This window comes from Fulmarus glacialis, unplaced genomic scaffold (assembly GCF_000690835.1).
Source record: "Fulmarus glacialis isolate BGI_N327 unplaced genomic scaffold, ASM69083v1 scaffold6140, whole genome shotgun sequence".
Taxonomy (NCBI): domain Eukaryota; kingdom Metazoa; phylum Chordata; class Aves; order Procellariiformes; family Procellariidae; genus Fulmarus; species Fulmarus glacialis.
Window position 1 is genome coordinate 1 of NW_009189444.1, and position 19574 is coordinate 19574.

The following is a 19574-nucleotide window of genomic DNA, read 5'->3' on the forward strand; positions in this document are numbered from 1 at the left end:
GCCCAGCCCGCTGGCGCCGCTGCCCGACTACATGTCTGAGGAGAAGCTGCAGGAGAAAGGTGGGTAGGGCCGGCCCCTGCATCCCCATCCTCCCGAGCGGGACCGGGCCTGACCCTGCCGCCTCTCTGTCCCTGCAGCCCGCAAGTGGCAGCAGCTGCAGGGCCAGCGCTATGCGGAGAAGAGGAAATTCGGCTTCGTGGACGCGCAGAAGGAGGACATGCCCCCCGAGCACGTCCGAAAGATCATCCGCGACCACGGCGACATGACCAACAGGAAGTTCCGTCACGACAAGCGCGTCTACCTGGGGTAAGGGAGCCTCCCGCTGTGAGACGCACGGGGGGCCGAGCTGAGTCCTCTGCTGCCTTGTCAAAGCTCCTCGTTGATCGTTGAAGGGAGAGCCCCTTCTCCAAAGGGCTTTCTGTGTCAGTTGTGCATAGAGAGCAGCATAGTAGCTGGATGAGGATGGGATAATCAGTTGCACTAGGGTAGCAGTGCAGAAGAGGATAAGTGAAGGAAATTGTTGCTTTGAATTTATGAGAAAAATATTACCCTGGATAACACATTGTCTTACAAGAAGTTGGGGGGGAGTATGAAGTGGCCAGCGTACGCTTTTTGCAAGATTAAAAAGCATCGTAAGTGCTTCTTTGCTGTTTGGGTTCAGAGAGCGATCTCATGCACATCATGATCCATTGCACTAACTTACTGTTACCCATACAAACTCCAGAAACTCATTTGAAATTTTTTGTTTTCGTTTGTAACATTCTTAATGCATAACAATCTCTTGGAAGCCAAACCAGTAGAAAACTTCTTGGTAGTGCGATGCATGAAGCACAAGGATAGAATAGGAAGTTCATGGATTTGTCACTGGAGGCCTTTATGAACAGGTTAGGTGAGCAGTTTTCAGGAGTGAAAGGCATAGAGGTAATTGGGCTTGTGGCAGATGGGTGGCTATTCTCTTGAGATCCCTTCCAACCCTGATTTTCCTTGATTTCTGATTGTAGTGCTCTGAAGTACATGCCTCATGCTGTTCTGAAGCTTTTGGAGAACATGCCCATGCCCTGGGAGCAAATCAGAGATGTTCCGGTCTTGTACCATATCACAGGCGCCATCTCTTTCGTGAATGAGATTCCCTGGGTCATAGAGCCGGTGTACATTGCTCAGTGGGGGTAAGCGCCTTCTTCCTTCACCCTGGTGGGAACTTGTGAGCGAACACTCATGCATTCACAATAAAAGCGATGTTTAACGGTCTCTGGGTTTCTGCCAGGTCGATGTGGATTATGATGAGGCGAGAGAAGAGGGATAGGCGTCACTTCAAGAGGATGAGATTCCCCCCGTTTGATGATGAAGAACCCCCTCTGGATTATGCTGATAACATCCTGGATGTGGAGCCCCTGGAAGCGATTCAGCTTGAGCTGGATCCAGAGGAGGATGCCCCTGTGCTGGACTGGTTCTATGACCACCAGCCCCTGAAGGACAACAGGAAGTACGTGCCCCTCTGGTACCACAGTTCATTGGGAGAGGGGAAAAACAAATGCACCACATAAATTACCTATATGTAGCAATATATACAGTATATAACCTTTGGTTGTGTTATGCTGGGCTACGTGTGATGTTGGTGGGGGGAGGAAAACCTTCCCTCAAGGATGGGAGGGAGAACCTGGTTGTTGTAAAGCTATACCTCTTGTCTTCAGCATCCAGCGAGGACAAACAAGGCCTTTCTGTCCAGGAGGGCCGCTGCCCAGTTAACTGCTAAAACTCTGATGTTTCTTGCCATGCCATAAAGATGACAACCTGGATAGTCTAGTTGGAATTTGAATTGATATTTGCTAAGAGTGCACGGATGTTGTGTATCTGTTTGGATATGGAGGAGGAGAGGAACTGGAGCAGTCGGTGTTTTCTGGGCAGATGTAGTCCATAGTGGTCTTCAGCAGTCCTGCAGCCTTTCTTTCTGTTTAGAGGGGGCCATGTGTTAGCTGTCCTTAATATTTTCAGCAAATGATGGGCAGTGAAAGGTGTTTGGTTATTTCTGGTCTTTTGGTAAAGGCCCAGTTGTCTTCTGGCTGTGTAGTGTCTGTGCTTTGTTCTTTTGCAGGTATGTAAATGGTTCAACGTACCAGCGTTGGCAGTTCACTCTCCCGATGATGTCCACGCTGTACCGGCTGGCCAATCAGCTGCTCACTGATCTTGTGGATGACAACTATTTCTATTTGTTTGACCTGAAAGCATTCTTTACCTCCAAGGCACTGAACATGGCTATTCCTGGAGGTCCCAAGTTTGAGCCTCTTGTTAGAGACATCAATCTTCAGTAAGCGTTGGGTTTAGGAGCAAAGATAAGTGGTTATCTGGGAAAAGGCCTGGGAAGGTTAATGTGTTATCAAGTGTCTTGCCTTGGGTGAGCTATTCCTGGGTGTTCGTTCTCTTTAGCATTAAGTCTGTGATATGCTTGCTGCTTTGGACACTGAATGGTTGTTAGTGGGAAGAGAATGCTAAAGGAAAAGCATTGATATCATGTCTTCAGTCAAAAATGCTTGCTTTTCTGTCGCCTGAATGCTCATATAACAATTCCTTTTTGTCTCATTTGAGGGATGAAGACTGGAATGAATTTAATGACATCAACAAAATTATCATCAGGCAGCCGATCAGGACAGAGTACAAAATTGCTTTCCCATACCTGTACAATAACCTGCCACACCATGTCCACCTCACCTGGTAAGTGCAGCAGCCTCAAGAACAGGGAGAGGAGGGGAAAGCTGTCAGGATGCTCTAATACATATTGTGTGTTGTAGGTATCATACTCCAAACGTCGTGTTCATTAAAACAGAGGATCCTGATCTCCCAGCTTTTTACTTCGATCCACTGATCAACCCCATTTCACACAGACACTCTGTCAAGGTGAGTCACTGTCCAAGAGAGCCTGTAATAAGCCCTACGTGTGGAGGTGATGGGGCTTTAGCGTCTTGTTTGTAACCTTGCTTCTGATAGTGGCACACGCACATAGATATTTCAGGAGAAGGCAATAGCCCTTTCACAAAAAAACCCACAGTTGTCATTTGTAGTCTCTTTCTACTTCTGGAGTTGCACAAAGCTGTCTCCTTTGGTCTCTATAGGATAAAGCCCAACGCGTAATTAACAGTGTCATTTTAGAGTCTTCTGATAGGTTAGTTATCTTTTTGGTTGCCCTTGGCGTATTCATGGAGCTGACATCTCCCTTGAGTTACCTCCGTAACACCTAGCTGAGGGTCTGGTAGCCAAAGTTTGCCTTCTGGAGTGCTTTTTATTTCTCTGATGCTCAGCACTGTCACACTTCTTCCATGAGAGCAAAGAAATGTTTTTTACTTGGTTAACTGGGAAAACTGAGCTGAAGCAACCAGGAAACAGATGTTGTGTTTCTGCATTTCAGAGTCAGGAACCGTTGCCTGATGATGATGAAGAGTTTGAGTTGCCAGAGTTTGTGGAACCTTTCCTGAAGGATACCCCGCTCTACACAGATAACACAGCCAATGGCATTGCCCTGCTGTGGGCCCCACGGCCCTTCAACTTGAGGTCTGGGAGGACTCGGAGAGCTCTTGATATCCCACTGGTCAAGAACTGGTGAGTTCTTTCCTGGGAGAAGGGGTGTTCTAATGATTGTGACGTTATTATCTTGTTACAATGAAAATAAAATAAAGAGATCCTGTGGTAACTGGTTTCTGGAGATTTTAGGAGGCTTTGTGGAGGCTCATTGTTTTCTAAGGAACATGAGTTATCTGAAAAATTGAAATATGGTTTATCCCTAGGTATCGTGAGCACTGCCCGGCAGGCCAGCCAGTGAAAGTACGAGTCTCCTATCAGAAGCTACTGAAATACTATGTTCTAAATGCGCTTAAGCACAGACCCCCCAAGGCCCAGAAGAAGAGGTGAGTGGGGGTCTGTTCCGTGGGGAACTGCTGATCTGTGTAGGGGATTCAGCTGATGATATTCTCCGCTCTCTCCAGGTACCTGTTCCGCTCCTTCAAGGCTACGAAGTTTTTCCAGTCAACGAAGCTGGACTGGGTGGAAGTAGGCCTGCAAGTGTGTCGCCAGGGCTACAATATGCTGAACTTGCTGATCCACAGAAAGAACCTGAACTACCTTCACTTGGATTACAACTTCAACCTGAAGCCCGTGAAGACCCTCACCACTAAGGTATTGGTCCATGTGCTATTTTACTCGAGAGTAAAGTTTACCTGAAGATTGTTAAGTAGCTAGTGTGGTAAGACAGGCCACAGTGCCTCAACTGTTCAGTTGTTGTATAAACTGACTGAATTGGAGCTGTTTCACTCTTATATAACATTGTTACATAAATTCTGGATTTTTTGTCTCTTCCAGGAAAGGAAAAAATCTCGTTTCGGTAATGCTTTCCATCTGTGCCGAGAGGTTCTGCGGCTGACTAAGCTGGTGGTGGACAGCCATGTCCAATACAGACTTGGAAATGTGGATGCGTTTCAGGTAGGCTCAATTTTTTATTTATTTATTTATTTTTTAAAGGTGAGGAGGGAAGTGAGAGGAGGAGTGGAATAGCTGGGTGGGCTTATATAGGATGCACAAAATGACGAAATGTTGCAGTGTTACAGAGAAGAGGGGGAACAATGAAAGCATGCAGCATTGCATTAAATTCTGCTTTTACCTTAGTTTATAAGAATTGATCATTGTCTGAGTCAGTGTTAGGAGCTTTGTATGGCCTAATACGCTCCGCTCCTAGCTGTAAAATAAACCTGGCTTCTTGAGGCAATGTATGTAGTGTTTATTGTTATCTCTGACTGTGCTCCCTGTGTTTCAGTTGGCAGATGGCTTGCAGTACATCTTTGCCCATGTGGGTCAGCTGACAGGAATGTACCGATACAAGTACAAACTGATGAGGCAGATTCGTATGTGCAAGGACCTGAAACATCTCATCTACTACAGGTTTAACACAGTAAGTTTTGTATTTCCACGTGATGGTGACCCCACATAAACTGAGCAAGAAGGGAGGGATTCTGAAGTGTCAGTAAGTGACCTGCTGTTACCATGTCTCTCTTCTTCCAGGGGCCTGTGGGCAAAGGTCCTGGCTGTGGCTTCTGGGCTCCAGGCTGGAGAGTATGGCTGTTCTTCATGAGGGGCATCACGCCACTACTGGAACGCTGGCTGGGGAATCTGCTGGCCAGGCAGTTCGAAGGTCAGCACATGGTGTAAATCTTGGACGTGGGAGGAACGTGTGGTAAAGATTAATACTGTTTACTTGCCAGCTCGAACACCAGTTTTGTGTTCCAAGTGGTGGTCTGTATCTATGCTTCATGTCAATCCCAAGAGCTATTGACAAGTTTAGAGCTCTTACAAGACCAGTGCCCCCAGAATAGACTCCAGATGCCAGTGGGATTCCCTGCTCCGTAGCTCTCTGGGGACCATAGCCTCCTAATTGTCTAATCCAAACTCATCAGTGATGTTGTGGCAGTGTAATTTCTTCAGATATCCTGCACCTCTGTGCAAGAGACTCCTGTATTAGGAGTCGTGCCCAGTAGTGTCTTGAACTGCTGAAGTATTTTGCTTTTTCCAGGCCGTCACTCAAAGGGTGTAGCAAAGACTGTCACAAAGCAGCGTGTGGAGTCTCACTTTGACCTGGAGCTGAGGGCAGCCGTTATGCATGACATTCTGGACATGATGCCAGAAGGAATCAAACAGAACAAAGCCAGAACCATCCTGCAGCATCTGAGCGAGGCTTGGCGGTGCTGGAAGGCTAATATCCCCTGGAAGGTAAGTATGCCACTTGGCCTTTAGGTTCGATTTTTAACATCTCCCAGGTAGAACTGCTCTTGTGAAGGTTCCCACTCCTGCTTCCCTCACGTTACTGTCCCTCCCCAGGTGCCAGGGCTGCCAACTCCTATTGAGAACATGATTCTGCGGTACGTGAAGGCAAAAGCTGACTGGTGGACAAATACAGCTCACTACAACAGGGAGCGGATCCGTCGGGGTGCCACTGTGGACAAAACCGTCTGTAAGAAGAATCTGGGCCGGCTGACCAGACTCTACTTAAAAGCTGAGCAGGAACGGCAGCATAATTACTTGAAGGTACTTCTGTCCTGCCTGAGGGTGCCCAAATTGGTGCTATTTTCATAGGGAAGCTTTCACTGACTAATGCTGGTGTTGTGGTTCTGCAGGATGGGCCTTACATCACTGCGGAAGAGGCTGTTGCTGTGTACACAACCACGGTGCACTGGCTGGAAAGCAGGAGGTTCTCACCCATTCCCTTCCCCCCGCTGTCCTACAAGCATGACACCAAGTTGCTCATATTAGCCCTGGAGAGGCTGAAGGAAGCTTACAGGTAAGCAGTGGGAAGTAATTGTGTTCTGCTGGGGCAGACATCTGCACTGGGAACGGCTTCTGAAGCTATTTTGTTATCTGTTTTTGTTGGAATTCAGTATTCTGTAAAACTTGCCCTTATGGACTGGTAAAAGCTGTAGATTGTGGTACTGCCAAGGTTGACCGGCGGTTCTTCATGGACTCTGCCACTTGGGGCAAAAACAATGCCATGCTTCTAAGCTTGGGGATGTGGATTGTGAAGAGTTGCAGATCTTGTCTTGATCCACTTGGTTGAACAGTATCTTTCATTAATTTAATGCAGTGGCCATTAGTTTGTTCATGCTTGGGTGCGTGAGCTGTTCTTTCTCGCTTTCAGTGTGAAATCTCGCCTGAATCAGTCGCAGAGAGAGGAGTTGGGCTTGATTGAACAGGCTTACGATAATCCTCATGAAGCTCTGTCCAGAATCAAACGACACCTTTTAACTCAGAGAGCCTTCAAGGAGGTAAGTGTCCTGGTGAAAGCCAGACCATACTAAAAGTTATGCTGCATTCAGGAACTAAACGGCACTAAGACTTTACGTTCTCTGTCAGCTATAAGCGTCGGGTTTGCCCCTTCTTTTTTAGGTGGGTATTGAGTTCATGGATCTCTACAGCCACTTAGTTCCTGTTTATGATGTTGAGCCCCTGGAGAAAATCACAGATGCTTATCTGGATCAGTACTTGTGGTATGAGGCCGATAAGCGACGACTCTTCCCTCCGTGGATCAAACCTGCTGACACTGAACCTCCTCCACTCTTGGTGTACAAGTGGTGCCAAGGTTAGTGGGGTCTTGTATTCCATGCAAAAATGGGTTTTCTTATCAGGAGCTTGCTTCCTACAAGTGCCCTTGGGAGCTGAGTTTTCATATTTGCAACTTGCAGTCAATAGTCATTACAACAAGAGGCTGTATTTTGTAGGTTAATATATATAGGTATGTACTGGAGGAGGAGAACTTCCGTAGCATTTGTGGTTGATTTACGTATTTCTCTTCACAATTCTGGATAGACTGGAAATACCAGAGGCTGAAAAATCAGACATTACAGGAAATAGCTGACTTCCCATGCCCAGAAGGGTGCTTCAGCACACCGAGAAAGGCATTTTGTTAGATAACGTGACAAGCTTGTTTGTCTCTTCAGGCATTAATAATCTTCAAGATGTTTGGGAAACGAGTGAAGGTGAATGCAATGTGATGCTGGAATCTCGATTTGAGAAGATGTATGAGAAGATTGACCTGACGTTGCTCAACAGGCTGTTGCGTCTTATTGTTGATCACAACATTGCTGACTACATGACAGCCAAGAACAACGTGGTGATCAACTACAAGGTAATGATTGCTGTCAGGAAAGGGGATGTGTGGACTGTAAAACTGAGCTTTTGGACCTATGGGGGAGGAGGGGACACGAGACTTGCCAGAGAAAGACATAATGAGGGAGTAAGAAAACCCTCCTGGGTCCTGCTAAAGAGCAACTGCTCAGGTAGAAGGTCTCTCGTGTATTGTGACAGTCAGGTTCTCACAATTCCCCTTCATTTCCTCAGGACATGAATCACACAAACTCCTATGGGATCATTCGTGGGCTGCAGTTTGCTTCCTTCATTGTCCAGTATTATGGGCTTGTGATGGACCTGCTGGTGCTGGGTCTGCACCGTGCCAGTGAAATGGCTGGGCCTCCCCAGATGCCAAATGACTTCCTCAGCTTCCAAGACATTGCCACTGAGGTGGCCCATCCCATTCGCCTCTTTTGCAGATACATTGACCGTATTCACATCTTCTTCAGGTGAGAGCTCTCTGGGGCCTTGCTTTCCTCAGGTGAACTTTTGTTCTGGCATCTTGCAGTAGATGCTGTGGAAGTGGGAACTGGTATACTCCTACTCTAGGCTTTTGTTCCCTTTACTAAGAAAAATCAGGACTATTGGAATTGACAGGCTTTCCAGAAGAACTGGGTGTCCAGATGCCTCCTCTTGCTTTCTCAGTTTGCTGTGTTAATGAAGGAGAACTTTTTTACAGCTTCACTGGACCAGTAGAAAAGCAATGATGTCCAAAGTCCAATTGTTACATATTTTCCACTGGTAAATAAGTCTTTTCTGGCTTCCCATCAAATGGACATAAAATTTTATGTCTGTTCATGGAAAGATAACCCAAACAATCATGGGTTGGACAGTACTAAAGCAACTGAAGTCCCCTTCAGTGGGAAGATACCGGAATTGGACAGTTACGTTCAAACATGCTATGGCTAACAGCTATCCATAAGCAAGTCCTTGATTGTCTTGAGTGTTCAGAGAACTTGGTCACGTAACTCCAGGTCCTCTTGTGTACATTTCCAGGTTTACAGCAGATGAGGCAAGAGACTTGATTCAGCGGTACCTGACAGAGCATCCAGATCCCAACAATGAGAACATTGTAGGCTACAACAACAAGAAGTGCTGGCCCCGGGATGCTCGGATGCGCCTCATGAAACATGATGTGAACCTGTAAGTGCTGCAGCCTGGAAAAAACAAGTGGTGGGAGGGTGGGAAAATTAGTTGCAATAAATAACTGTTGGAGACTGATAGGCAGGTGCTCAGGAAGAAAAGTAAGAAGAGATGAGGGGTCTGTGCTGTAATTCTGACAGTGAGTGATGGGTGTGAGAGGCTATAGTGCTAGGAAAGCACTGAGAACTTGCCCAGTTTCTATTTTGCTTCAGTAAGACAGCCTGTCACTGTGCACATCTTGTTTTTCAGTGGTCGTGCTGTATTCTGGGATATCAAGAACCGTTTGCCTCGATCAGTCACCACGGTGCAGTGGGAGAATAGCTTCGTATCCGTTTACAGCAAGGATAACCCCAATTTGCTGTTCAACATGTGTGGGTTTGAGTGCCGCATCTTGCCTAAGTGCCGTACCAGCTACGAGGAGTTCACCCACAAGGATGGTGTCTGGAACCTGCAGAATGAGGTAGGGTGAGGGTTTGACAGGCTGGGAGAGCAGTCCTTGCTTGGCTGTACCTGGCATAAAAGCAGGGCTTATACCCGCTTGTAGAGCATGCTGAACAGCGTGCGTTTGCCAGCTGTGTAGCTGGGACCACGAGCAGGTAGAGTTAAAATGAATGGTTATGAACTTTCCTTCCTGGGAACGATGGGAAATCCTTGGCTGGGGGTGAGCGGGGAACCTGAAACTGTAGAGGTGCTGTTCAGCCTCTTCTCTCCCCATGTTTCATAAATGCCTGACGGCAAGGGCTCACTTTACCCTCTAGATTGGAGAGAGGGCTCCCAGGAGGGAACTGATGGCCCTGTGCTCTTGTAGGTCACCAAGGAGCGCACAGCTCAGTGCTTCCTGCGTGTGGATGATGAGTCTATGCAGAGATTTCACAACAGAGTGAGGCAGATCCTCATGGCATCTGGCTCCACAACCTTCACTAAGGTAAGGTGGGAGGAAGATGTGTGACAGAGCCTTCTGCAGATGCTTGGAGAACGGGCCGAGAACTGATCCTTTGCTTTCCTTTCTAGATTGTCAATAAATGGAATACAGCTCTGATTGGCTTGATGACATATTTCCGGGAAGCTGTTGTAAATACTCAGGAGTTGCTTGATTTGCTGGTGAAGTGTGAAAATAAAATCCAGACTCGAATCAAAATTGGTCTGAATTCCAAAATGCCGAGCCGTTTTCCACCAGTGGTGTTTTACACCCCTAAAGAGCTGGGAGGGCTGGGCATGCTCTCCATGGGCCACGTTCTCATCCCGCAGTCTGACCTGAGGTGAGTTGTGCTGCTCTATCCTAAATGCCACCTGCGTTGGGTGTTTTGTTAGATATGTGAGACTGCTAAACCGTCCTTGTTATAGAGATACGTTGCCTTTACAGTAGATCGTGGCAGTGTGACCTGCGAATTCCTATCGCTCCTACCTCACTCCTGTGCCTCTTTGCTGCAGGTGGTCCAAGCAGACAGATGTTGGCATCACTCACTTCCGCTCAGGAATGAGTCATGAGGAGGACCAGCTCATCCCAAATTTGTATCGTTACATCCAGCCATGGGAGAGTGAATTCATTGACTCTCAGAGAGTATGGGCAGAGTACGCCCTCAAGCGACAAGAGGCTATAGCCCAGAACAGGTATGTTTCCGTGTGCAGTCAGATCTGTCTGTGTCTCTGTGTGTGGGGACAGGCAGTGGGGTGAAGTATTGCACTGTCTCAGGGTTCTGGAGACCTTGTGTCCATGGTACATGCTACAGGCCACCTGTAAAGCTGCAGTCTTACCTCTGGAGGAGGTACAGGCTCTGCAAGCAGATAGTACACCCATCGCACAGTTTGAGGGAAATGGTATGCCGGGTGGTGTCAAGAAAAGCTGACATCAGACCACTTTGCAGTTAGTTCTGTGCACTTACAAGGGCAGGCTTTTCCTTTTGGCTGTTTGACGTCAGCGTGTTCATAGTGATGGCTGTAGACACTTTGCTGAGCCTCTGAGTGCTTGGCATTTTAGAACATCTCCTGCCAGAGCCCTGAGGTCTGCATGATTTCTATGATCTCATCACCTGAAATATTCATTAATGCATTGCTGTAAAATTGAGGGGTAACAAAGTGTGGGGATTTTTTTCTTCAGGCGTCTGACACTGGAGGATCTGGAGGACTCATGGGACAGGGGAATTCCTCGTATTAACACCCTTTTCCAGAAGGACCGGCATACCTTAGCTTATGATAAAGGATGGAGAGTCAGGACCGACTTCAAACAGTATCAGGTATTGACAGGGAATTTCCCTGGCTGAGTGTGAGGTTCAGACAATGTTCTTTCACCTTGCATTATTGTAGGTGCACTTCCTTGTCTGTCTGCTGCAGGAAGAAAGTAGAGCCATGTGTTGGGACTAGTAAAGGCTGTTGAGAACCAAATGCTCCAAAATCTGTAGCTAACCACTTTGGAAGCATTTCAGGAGATTGCAGTGTCTTGGGGAACACCGCGCTTAGCGCAACTGAGTATTAAGAAATCAGTTCTGGAGAAGGAGGAAAAAAGTTCCGAAACAAACATTCCAAAATCTTAAGTTTTAATAACAGTGGAAAAATGTACTGTTTAAAGCCTGTAATGGTGGCTCTGTAGAAGGCCAGTCCCTGAAACATAAAAACATCATCTTAGATTCTACCCAGTCTGAATTGCATAGTAGTACTGACTGAACTCATGTTGTAGATGAACTGTGTCCTCCAGGACTGAGGGCATGAGGCTTATATCTTTAGCTGATATCATTGTCTTGGTTCCTACAATTAGTGCAGCCAGGTTAAATGATATGAATACGAAGCTGCTCACTAGTGCGCTGTTGTCTCCAGGTCCTGAAACAGAACCCGTTCTGGTGGACACATCAGCGCCATGACGGCAAACTCTGGAACCTGAACAACTACCGCACAGATATGATCCAGGCACTTGGTGGAGTGGAAGGAATCCTGGAGCACACTCTCTTCAAGGGCACTTACTTCCCCACGTGGGAGGGTCTCTTCTGGTAAGAGAAACCTTGATGTGGCCTTGTCTTGCAAACCAGAGCTTAGTGATGTACCAGGAGTCATCCTTGGCTCAAGCTGTGCCGATTCTGTTGAGCCTTTTCCGTTTCTCAGTCATCACTTGAGCACACTGTATAGTTCAGTTGTGAGGGCACCTGGGATTGGGCTGTAACTGAACTTCAGCATGCAAATCCATGGAAATTTCTCTGCATGAAACAATCTTCCCTGCTCCCAGTGTGTGTGCTCCCTGCCTCTATTATATGTGGCACGTGGTGGTCAGCAGAGATGAGGGGCATCTTATGCAATTGATTGTCTGCCCTTTCTAGGGAAAAGGCCAGTGGCTTTGAGGAGTCCATGAAGTGGAAGAAGCTGACAAATGCTCAGAGATCGGGTTTGAACCAAATTCCAAACAGAAGATTCACCCTGTGGTGGTCTCCTACCATTAACAGAGCCAACGTAAGCATCTGGAGTTTGTACCTGTAGAAACTTCCACTAATTGAGAGCAGTTAATTGATCTAACTAATTCTTCCAGAACATCTCTTACAGATGAACTAAACCTCATTAAGAGTAGCTGTTCTGTTTTCTAAACTTCATCGGTTGTGCTGTTGAATGTTCTCACAGCTGCTTTTCCTTTGCAGGTATATGTTGGGTTTCAGGTGCAGCTGGATTTGACAGGCATCTTTATGCACGGCAAGATCCCCACGCTGAAGATTTCTCTCATTCAGATTTTCCGAGCTCACTTGTGGCAAAAGATCCATGAAAGCATTGTAATGGATTTGTGTCAGGTGAGCAGTATGTTAACTCGGTTTGGTTCTGCGCAATGCACGCATGCTCCTTGTGTACCGACGGCCTCCTGCTGGCAACAGAGATTGTCCCAGGGATTGTAGCAGGGCTACCCCTTCTTCAGCAATTTGACAGGGAAGGGGAGGAAACAGGATTTTCCTGGGTGCCTGTTTTAGCTCTGTGTTCAGGATAGATTCTTTAGCTAGGGTGCTTGAACACAACTCATCTTTGACTGCCTTTTCCCCAGGTGTTTGATCAAGAGCTGGATGCTCTGGAGATTGAGACAGTGCAGAAAGAGACGATCCATCCCAGGAAGTCATACAAGATGAATTCCTCATGTGCAGATATCCTTCTCTTTGCTTCCTATAAGTGGAATGTGTCACGTCCATCATTGCTCGCAGATTCCAAGTGAGTGTTTCCCTTTTCCCTCTCCTTGATCTTGCTGCAGAGCATAGCTGCTGAGCCTGTCATCCTGAGCCAAAGCCTGTATCTCTTGGGTACCTAGGGTTGGTTTTCTTTGGGGACATAGGAGGACACAATCATGCCTGGCAAAGTGCAGGGCTCATTTGGGTAGACGGTTGCAGCGCCTCGTAGCGTTGCCTTCTGCAAAACATGAAGACTGCCTTTGTTCCTGTTCTCTCCTCCCATTGACATTTCCCCTGAGCCAGAGCTCAGGAGCTCTGAAGGGTTTTTCAGGAAACCCCACAAAGCTGTGCTGTCCTAGGGCCAGAATCTGGAGTGAATTGGACACTATCTGCACCCATGCTGTGTTCAGTTTGACTGAATCGTCACCAGACGATCCCCGGGGGAGATGACCCTCATGACTACACAGTGGAGGAGTAACTGTGCTGCTTTGTTTAAACCTGCAGCTGAACGCCATTGGCTGAGGGTTTCTCTTAACAGCTTCTGCATTCAGCTGCTGTATGAAGAGAGTAGTAGGGTCCCTCTTCAGGACGGTATGCAGATAGTAGCTGGCTTCAGTGTTCATGCTTGGTGGCAGTTACTCTCTGTAAAAGACATGCAGCAACTGCAGGAGAGTTTTGTGCAAGATTAAATTGTTCTGGCTTGCTTTCTCCTTAGAGATGTGATGGACAGCACCACCACTCAGAAGTACTGGATAGATATCCAGCTGCGCTGGGGAGATTACGATTCCCATGATATCGAGCGCTATGCAAGAGCCAAGTTCCTGGACTACACTACAGACAACATGAGTATCTATCCATCTCCTACTGGTGTGCTCATTGCCATTGATCTCGCCTATAACTTGCACAGGTGAGATCTGCACCTTCTGTGTTTTAACTAATTGGTAGTTCGTGGCTGTGTCTTAGTGCGTCTCCGAACTGCATCGTACTCTAGGCAGGAGGATGAGGGGAGAAGGCAGAAGCCGGAGGTATGCGGTGAATGGGATAAGGCATCTAGGCAGTCCTTTCAGGTTGTCCGATGTCTGCTCATTCAGTAATAATGGTTCAGTTCTCCCAGCTCACTAATCATTTGTTTTCTTAGGAGGTTTCTGTCAGACTGTTTTTGGAGCTGAAGGACAAGCCTTGTTTCAAGGCCGCCTACAAGTGGGGACAATTGTTCTTCACTGGAAAACTAGGGGGAAAGTCCCAGCAAACAGGCCTCTGCTCCAGTGTGGTTGTTGGAGAAGATACAGCTTTTCTGGGACTGCAGCATGTGTGTGCTGTGGCTTCCCGCTGAGAGGAGGTGTAGGGAAAAGCCATAGGTGAACAGCTCCCAAGGACATCGCAAGAGAAATCATACAGTAGTAGTCAGCAGGCAGAAGGGTGCCTGGCTGCTGCATGGAAGAACTTGTGCATGGCTGTTGTCTCTTCATCTCAGAGCTGATGGCAACAACTAGGTCTTCTGTTTGTTTTCTTCTTCAGTGCTTATGGGAACTGGTTCCCTGGGAGCAAACCTCTGATCCAGCAGGCTATGGCCAAAATTATGAAAGCAAATCCTGCGCTGTATGTGTTGAGAGAACGAATCCGCAAGGGGTTGCAGCTGTACTCATCTGAGCCCACAGAACCATACCTTTCCTCCCAGAACTATGGAGAGCTCTTCTCCAACCAGATCATCTGGTTTGTGGATGACACCAATGTGTACAGAGTGACCATTCACAAGGTGAGGCCAGAGGTGTATCTGCAGGGGGAAAGGACAGGGACTGTAAATGTCGTGTGCTCAGGGTGGTTGTGGAGGCACGCATGATAGAAAATGAGGAATCAACATGGACCCAAATCTTTGCAGTGTGCACAGAGCAGCTCTTATATTTCCCGTACAGTTCCCGCTCAAAGTGCACAGCAAGTCGGCTGTTGTGTAAAGGTGTGGATAGGCTACATTTATCTCCCTGTACTTTTCACTTTCGCTTGTTTTTTCAGACTTTTGAAGGGAATTTGACCACAAAACCTATCAATGGAGCCATTTTCATCTTCAATCCCAGAACTGGACAGCTCTTCCTGAAGATCATCCATACATCTGTGTGGGCAGGACAGAAGCGTCTAGGACAGGTAGGGCCTGGCTGCCTGCTGTGCTTTGGGCTGCGAGCTGGGGATGGGCTCTGACTGCTTGGACACTCACTTGAGCAGAAGACGTAAGGGTCTTCAGCTTCCTGCCTCTCAACAAGTTTGGAGCTCCAATTACCAGTGTGTAGCCTGTGTTCAGGCAAGCGTTAGCTTTATATCTTATGGAATATAAAAGTAAAAGAATGCAGGCATTGATGTTGCAAGGTTTTTGAGGCTCTGATGTCTAAAGAGCTTAGATCTTCAAGTAGGGCTTGAGAAACAGTGCTGTGCTCACTGTTACAGCAAATCACGTTGCACTTGGCTGTACATCCAGTGCAGGGAGAAGACTCTCAGGTGGCAAAGCCAGGGAGGCGGTGTAGCTAGCTATTTTTTCTGAGCCAGTCAGGAGTAACTGAACTCCAGGAATGGGAACTGCCCTCTGTGATCAGTAAGAAGGAAATGCTGGGCCTTGTCACTGATCTGGAACAGCCATAAATTTCATTTGTATTTTTAGAATTTGGTTTGAGTCTCTCTAATTCCCAAAGGCATGGAGACTTTGCTATTAGCAGGGATACATTTCTCTAACCCTGCTGTCTTTCTGTAGCTGGCCAAGTGGAAGACTGCTGAAGAAGTGGCTGCCTTGATTCGGTCACTTCCTGTGGAGGAGCAGCCTAAGCAGATCATAGTGACTCGGAAGGGGATGTTGGACCCACTTGAGGTAACAATGCAGATACTGCTTTGTGGGGACATTGTAAAAACTTTGGGAGATTGCAGAACAGTCTTGTGTTCCTGTGAAGGACTTTATCTGGACCGATGTTCTGCAGTAGTTGTGAGCTAATTCCTCTTCTCGATAAACTCCAGGTGCACTTGCTGGATTTCCCCAATATTGTGATCAAAGGCTCAGAGTTGCAGCTGCCCTTCCAGGCCTGTCTGAAAGTGGAAAAATTTGGTGATCTCATCCTGAAGGCTACTGAACCCCAGATGGTTCTTTTCAATCTCTACGATGACTGGCTGAAAACCATCTCTTCCTACACGGTAAGCACAGCATGCCTAGTCTACATTTTGCTTTGCCGCTGATAAATGAGGCAGGAGCCAAGGCCTCAGAGATCCCTCACAATTTGTTGCTTGGGAGCACTTGGCTCCAAGTCTGCCTGGATTTTCCTTCAGATTGATTCCACTGGCACTTCCCATGCAGTGTCGGTGTGCCCAAACAGAGGAGTGCCGTACTAGGCTCTTGTATATTTGGTTTCCTTCTTTCTGACTAGCTGCATCTTTTTTTCTTCTCCAAGGCATTCTCTCGTCTGATTCTGATTCTCCGGGCACTACATGTGAATAACGATCGAGCCAAAGTTATTCTGAAACCAGACAAGACAACCATAACGGAGCCTCACCACATCTGGCCAACCCTGACAGATGAGGAGTGGATCAAGGTGGAGGTGCAGCTGAAGGATCTCATCCTTGCTGACTATGGCAAGAAGAACAAGTAAGCCACTGTCCAGCTGCAATAATCCTGTCAGCCTTTCCTTCCTGCCCTAAAGACTGTGTGTGGCCAGAGTGCTCCTTGTGGAGAGTAGAAGACTTTCAAGGGCCTTTGGCAATGAACTGTCAGCTTTGTAGTGAAACTGAATATTGTTATTAATTGCTTTCTAGCAAGGCAGATAAAAAGATCTGCACCAGACCTTTTCTGATTCATGCATCATGTGATTTGGTCCCTCCTCTTGTCTAAAAAGTTGTGGTTTCATTTTTCATAGTGCCCTGAGTGTATGTTATGAGCATGTGCCTTGGTGAGAAGAGTCCAGAATGTATTTTGAAATGCCTGACTTGGGTGGATTTTCTCTTTCAGTGTCAATGTTGCGTCCCTGACGCAGTCAGAGATCCGAGACATTATCCTGGGCATGGAGATCTCTGCCCCGTCTCAGCAGAGACAGCAGATTGCAGAAATTGAGAAACAAACCAAGGAGCAGTCACAACTGACAGCCACGCAGACCCGCACTGTTAACAAACACGGGGATGAAATCATCACCTCTACAACCAGCAACTACGAAACCCAGACTTTCTCCTCCAAGACTGAGTGGCGAGTCAGGTAGGGAAGCAGGCAGGGGTGTTGTGCAGGGAAAAGGTCAGAGTGCTCAGGAAGGGATCTCTGCACCCTCTGATAATCGTCTCCTCTTCACAGAGCAATTTCTGCTGCCAACCTCCACCTGCGAACAAACCACATTTATGTTTCATCAGACGATATAAAGGAAACGGGCTATACCTACATTCTTCCCAAGAATGTGTTGAAGAAATTCATCTGCATCTCAGATCTGCGGGCCCAGGTGAGTGTGCAACGAGTCTGTTACAGTTGTAGTCCACGCTGCTGGGGCACACACCAGTCCTGGGCAGTCAGGAACTAGTGGCAAAGGGCTGGGAACTTGCTGCTGTCCGTGTGAAGCCCTCTGTGCTCGAGACAGATACTAGCAATACGTCTGAGCACAAAAGTTCTAGCCCGGTCCTGATGGCTCCTTGTGGCCCAGACTTGGGGAAGCTCAGCACTGACCAAAACTATGATGTTCTCCTCTAGCGAGAACCTGCCAGCCAAGAGATACTCTCCTCAGGAGCTAAGGGCAGGGCCCACCCACTCTCACATGGTTACACGGAGGTCTCTTCTGGGCTTCTAAGGCGGGTGTCTGTGTTCCTAGATTGCAGGTTACCTGTATGGAGTGAGCCCTCCCGATAACCCCCAAGTGAAGGAGATCCGGTGCATTGTAATGGTGCCCCAGTGGGGAACACACCAGACCGTGCATCTCCCGGGGCAGCTGCCGCAGCATGAATATCTCAAGGTGAGTTGAGCTTCTGCTCCCGGTGTGGGTGAGAGGTCACCGTCTCCAGTAACGGGGACCTAAGGTGGTGGGGCAGCTTCTCTTGGTCTGTTGTAGGTGTGGGACTTAAAGGGCTCGGCCTGAAGCTGGCCTGATCAGGGATCAGGTGAAAGGGAAGCCTTTAGTCCCTGTGTCCTTTTTGCCATGCTTGAAGCGGTCTTGTTTTAAACGTCTTTCATTTCTCTCTCAAACGCTCTTTTTGTCAGGAAATGGAACCTCTGGGGTGGATTCACACCCAACCAAACGAGTCCCCTCAGCTCTCGCCACAGGATGTCACCACCCATGCCAAGGTCATGGCCGACAACCCCTCCTGGGATGGGGAGAAGACTATCATCATCACCTGCAGGTGCGAGGCAGGGAGGCTTCTGTGTGCCCGCTCTGCTGTGGGGGCCTGTGGGTGCGGTGCTTGGGACCACGTTGAGGTCTCAAACTAAAGATTTGGCAGAAAGGGAGTGTTTGCTCCTTTCTGGTTTCCCTCCTCTGCCCCAGGTCAGTCTGACTTGCCCCATCTCTCCTTTATTTCAGTTTTACGCCAGGCTCCTGCACGCTGACAGCCTACAAACTGACCCCGAGCGGCTACGAGTGGGGCAGGCAGAACACGGACAAAGGGAACAACCCCAAGGGCTACCTGCCATCCCATTACGAGAGGGTGCAGATGCTGCTGTCAGATCGCTTCCTCGGCTTCTTCATGGTCCCAGCGCAAGGGTCCTGGAACTACAACTTTATGGGTGAGCTGCCCCGGGAAAGGGAGAGGAGGGGGTGCAACGTGAATAGCTTGGGGAGGAGAAGGAAAGAGCTCCTCAGGGAAGTGTTCCTTACCCTTTCTGAAGCTTGACCTTCCTTGCAGTGGCTGGCAGGGATACGAGCGTTGTGGTCTGACCTTTCCTTGGTACCAGCACTGGGATGTCAGTTCTCAATGATTTTTCGGTGGCAAGAGAGGAAACTGATAGAGGGGAGCAATAGACATCTTGTCTTTCTGGATTGTAATGTCCGGTCCATTGCCACTGGATCATTAATCCCTGTCAGGCAGAAGAGGTGATAATGGAAAATGCAAGAGAAAAGCTGTGCCCAGTAGGGGAGTAACAGGAGGTCTTGCTATGGTGAACCACAGGCAGCTGCAGAAAGGGTCAGGAAATGAGGAGGGTGGCAGACAAAACACTTGACTAGCAGAAAAGGACTATGGGGGCATTGCTCTGTAAATCTCTAGGGGGAGGAACCCAAGGGGTGATGATTTTGTGGATTTAGAATTCTCTCTTCCTGCATGGTTTGCTTAAAAATTACCTTGTGAGGGCAGGAGGGGCTTTCAGGTGGCTGATGGACTCTCTCTTCCAGGTGTTCGCCACGACCCCAACATGAAGTACGAGCTGCAGCTCGCCAACCCCAAGGAGTTTTACCACGAGGTCCATCGCCCTTCTCATTTCCTCAACTTCGCCCTGCTGCAGGAGGGGGAGGTCTACTCCGCCGACCGGGAGGACCTCTACGCCTAGTCCTGCCCTCGTCCCCACTCTTAGTACTGTTGATATTCAACAGCCTCCGTGTCGTGTGTCCCCCGCTGCTCCTCGCCCCCTGCTCGCCCCCGCGTAGCTCCCTTTGCCCCCTGTGCCATGTCTCGGGTTGTTGTACCCTAGCCGGTTGCTCAATAAATTTTGTA

General features: G+C 48.1%; 1 protein-coding gene across 1 annotated transcript; it reads left to right on the forward strand.

Moving 5' to 3' along the window:
- Positions 1-4: 4 nt before the first annotated feature.
- On the forward strand, positions 5-19574 carry PRPF8 (pre-mRNA processing factor 8; the record flags this gene model as incomplete). Its single annotated transcript, XM_009581916.1, has 42 exons — positions 5-59; positions 138-306; positions 1002-1166; positions 1265-1483; positions 2093-2305; positions 2584-2709; positions 2787-2892; positions 3401-3591; positions 3777-3896; positions 3975-4164; positions 4348-4467; positions 4799-4933; positions 5044-5173; positions 5552-5748; positions 5857-6063; positions 6153-6316; positions 6671-6797; positions 6919-7111; positions 7470-7657; positions 7870-8108; positions 8656-8802; positions 9052-9262; positions 9611-9727; positions 9814-10061; positions 10234-10413; positions 10901-11036; positions 11614-11783; positions 12108-12237; positions 12420-12566; positions 12812-12972; positions 13645-13836; positions 14448-14685; positions 14940-15068; positions 15667-15780; positions 15924-16097; positions 16352-16545; positions 16906-17145; positions 17239-17380; positions 17744-17884; positions 18130-18269; positions 18449-18651; positions 19256-19574. Coding segments are annotated over 42 exons (6963 nt in total), but the record flags the coding sequence as incomplete, so codon positions are not given.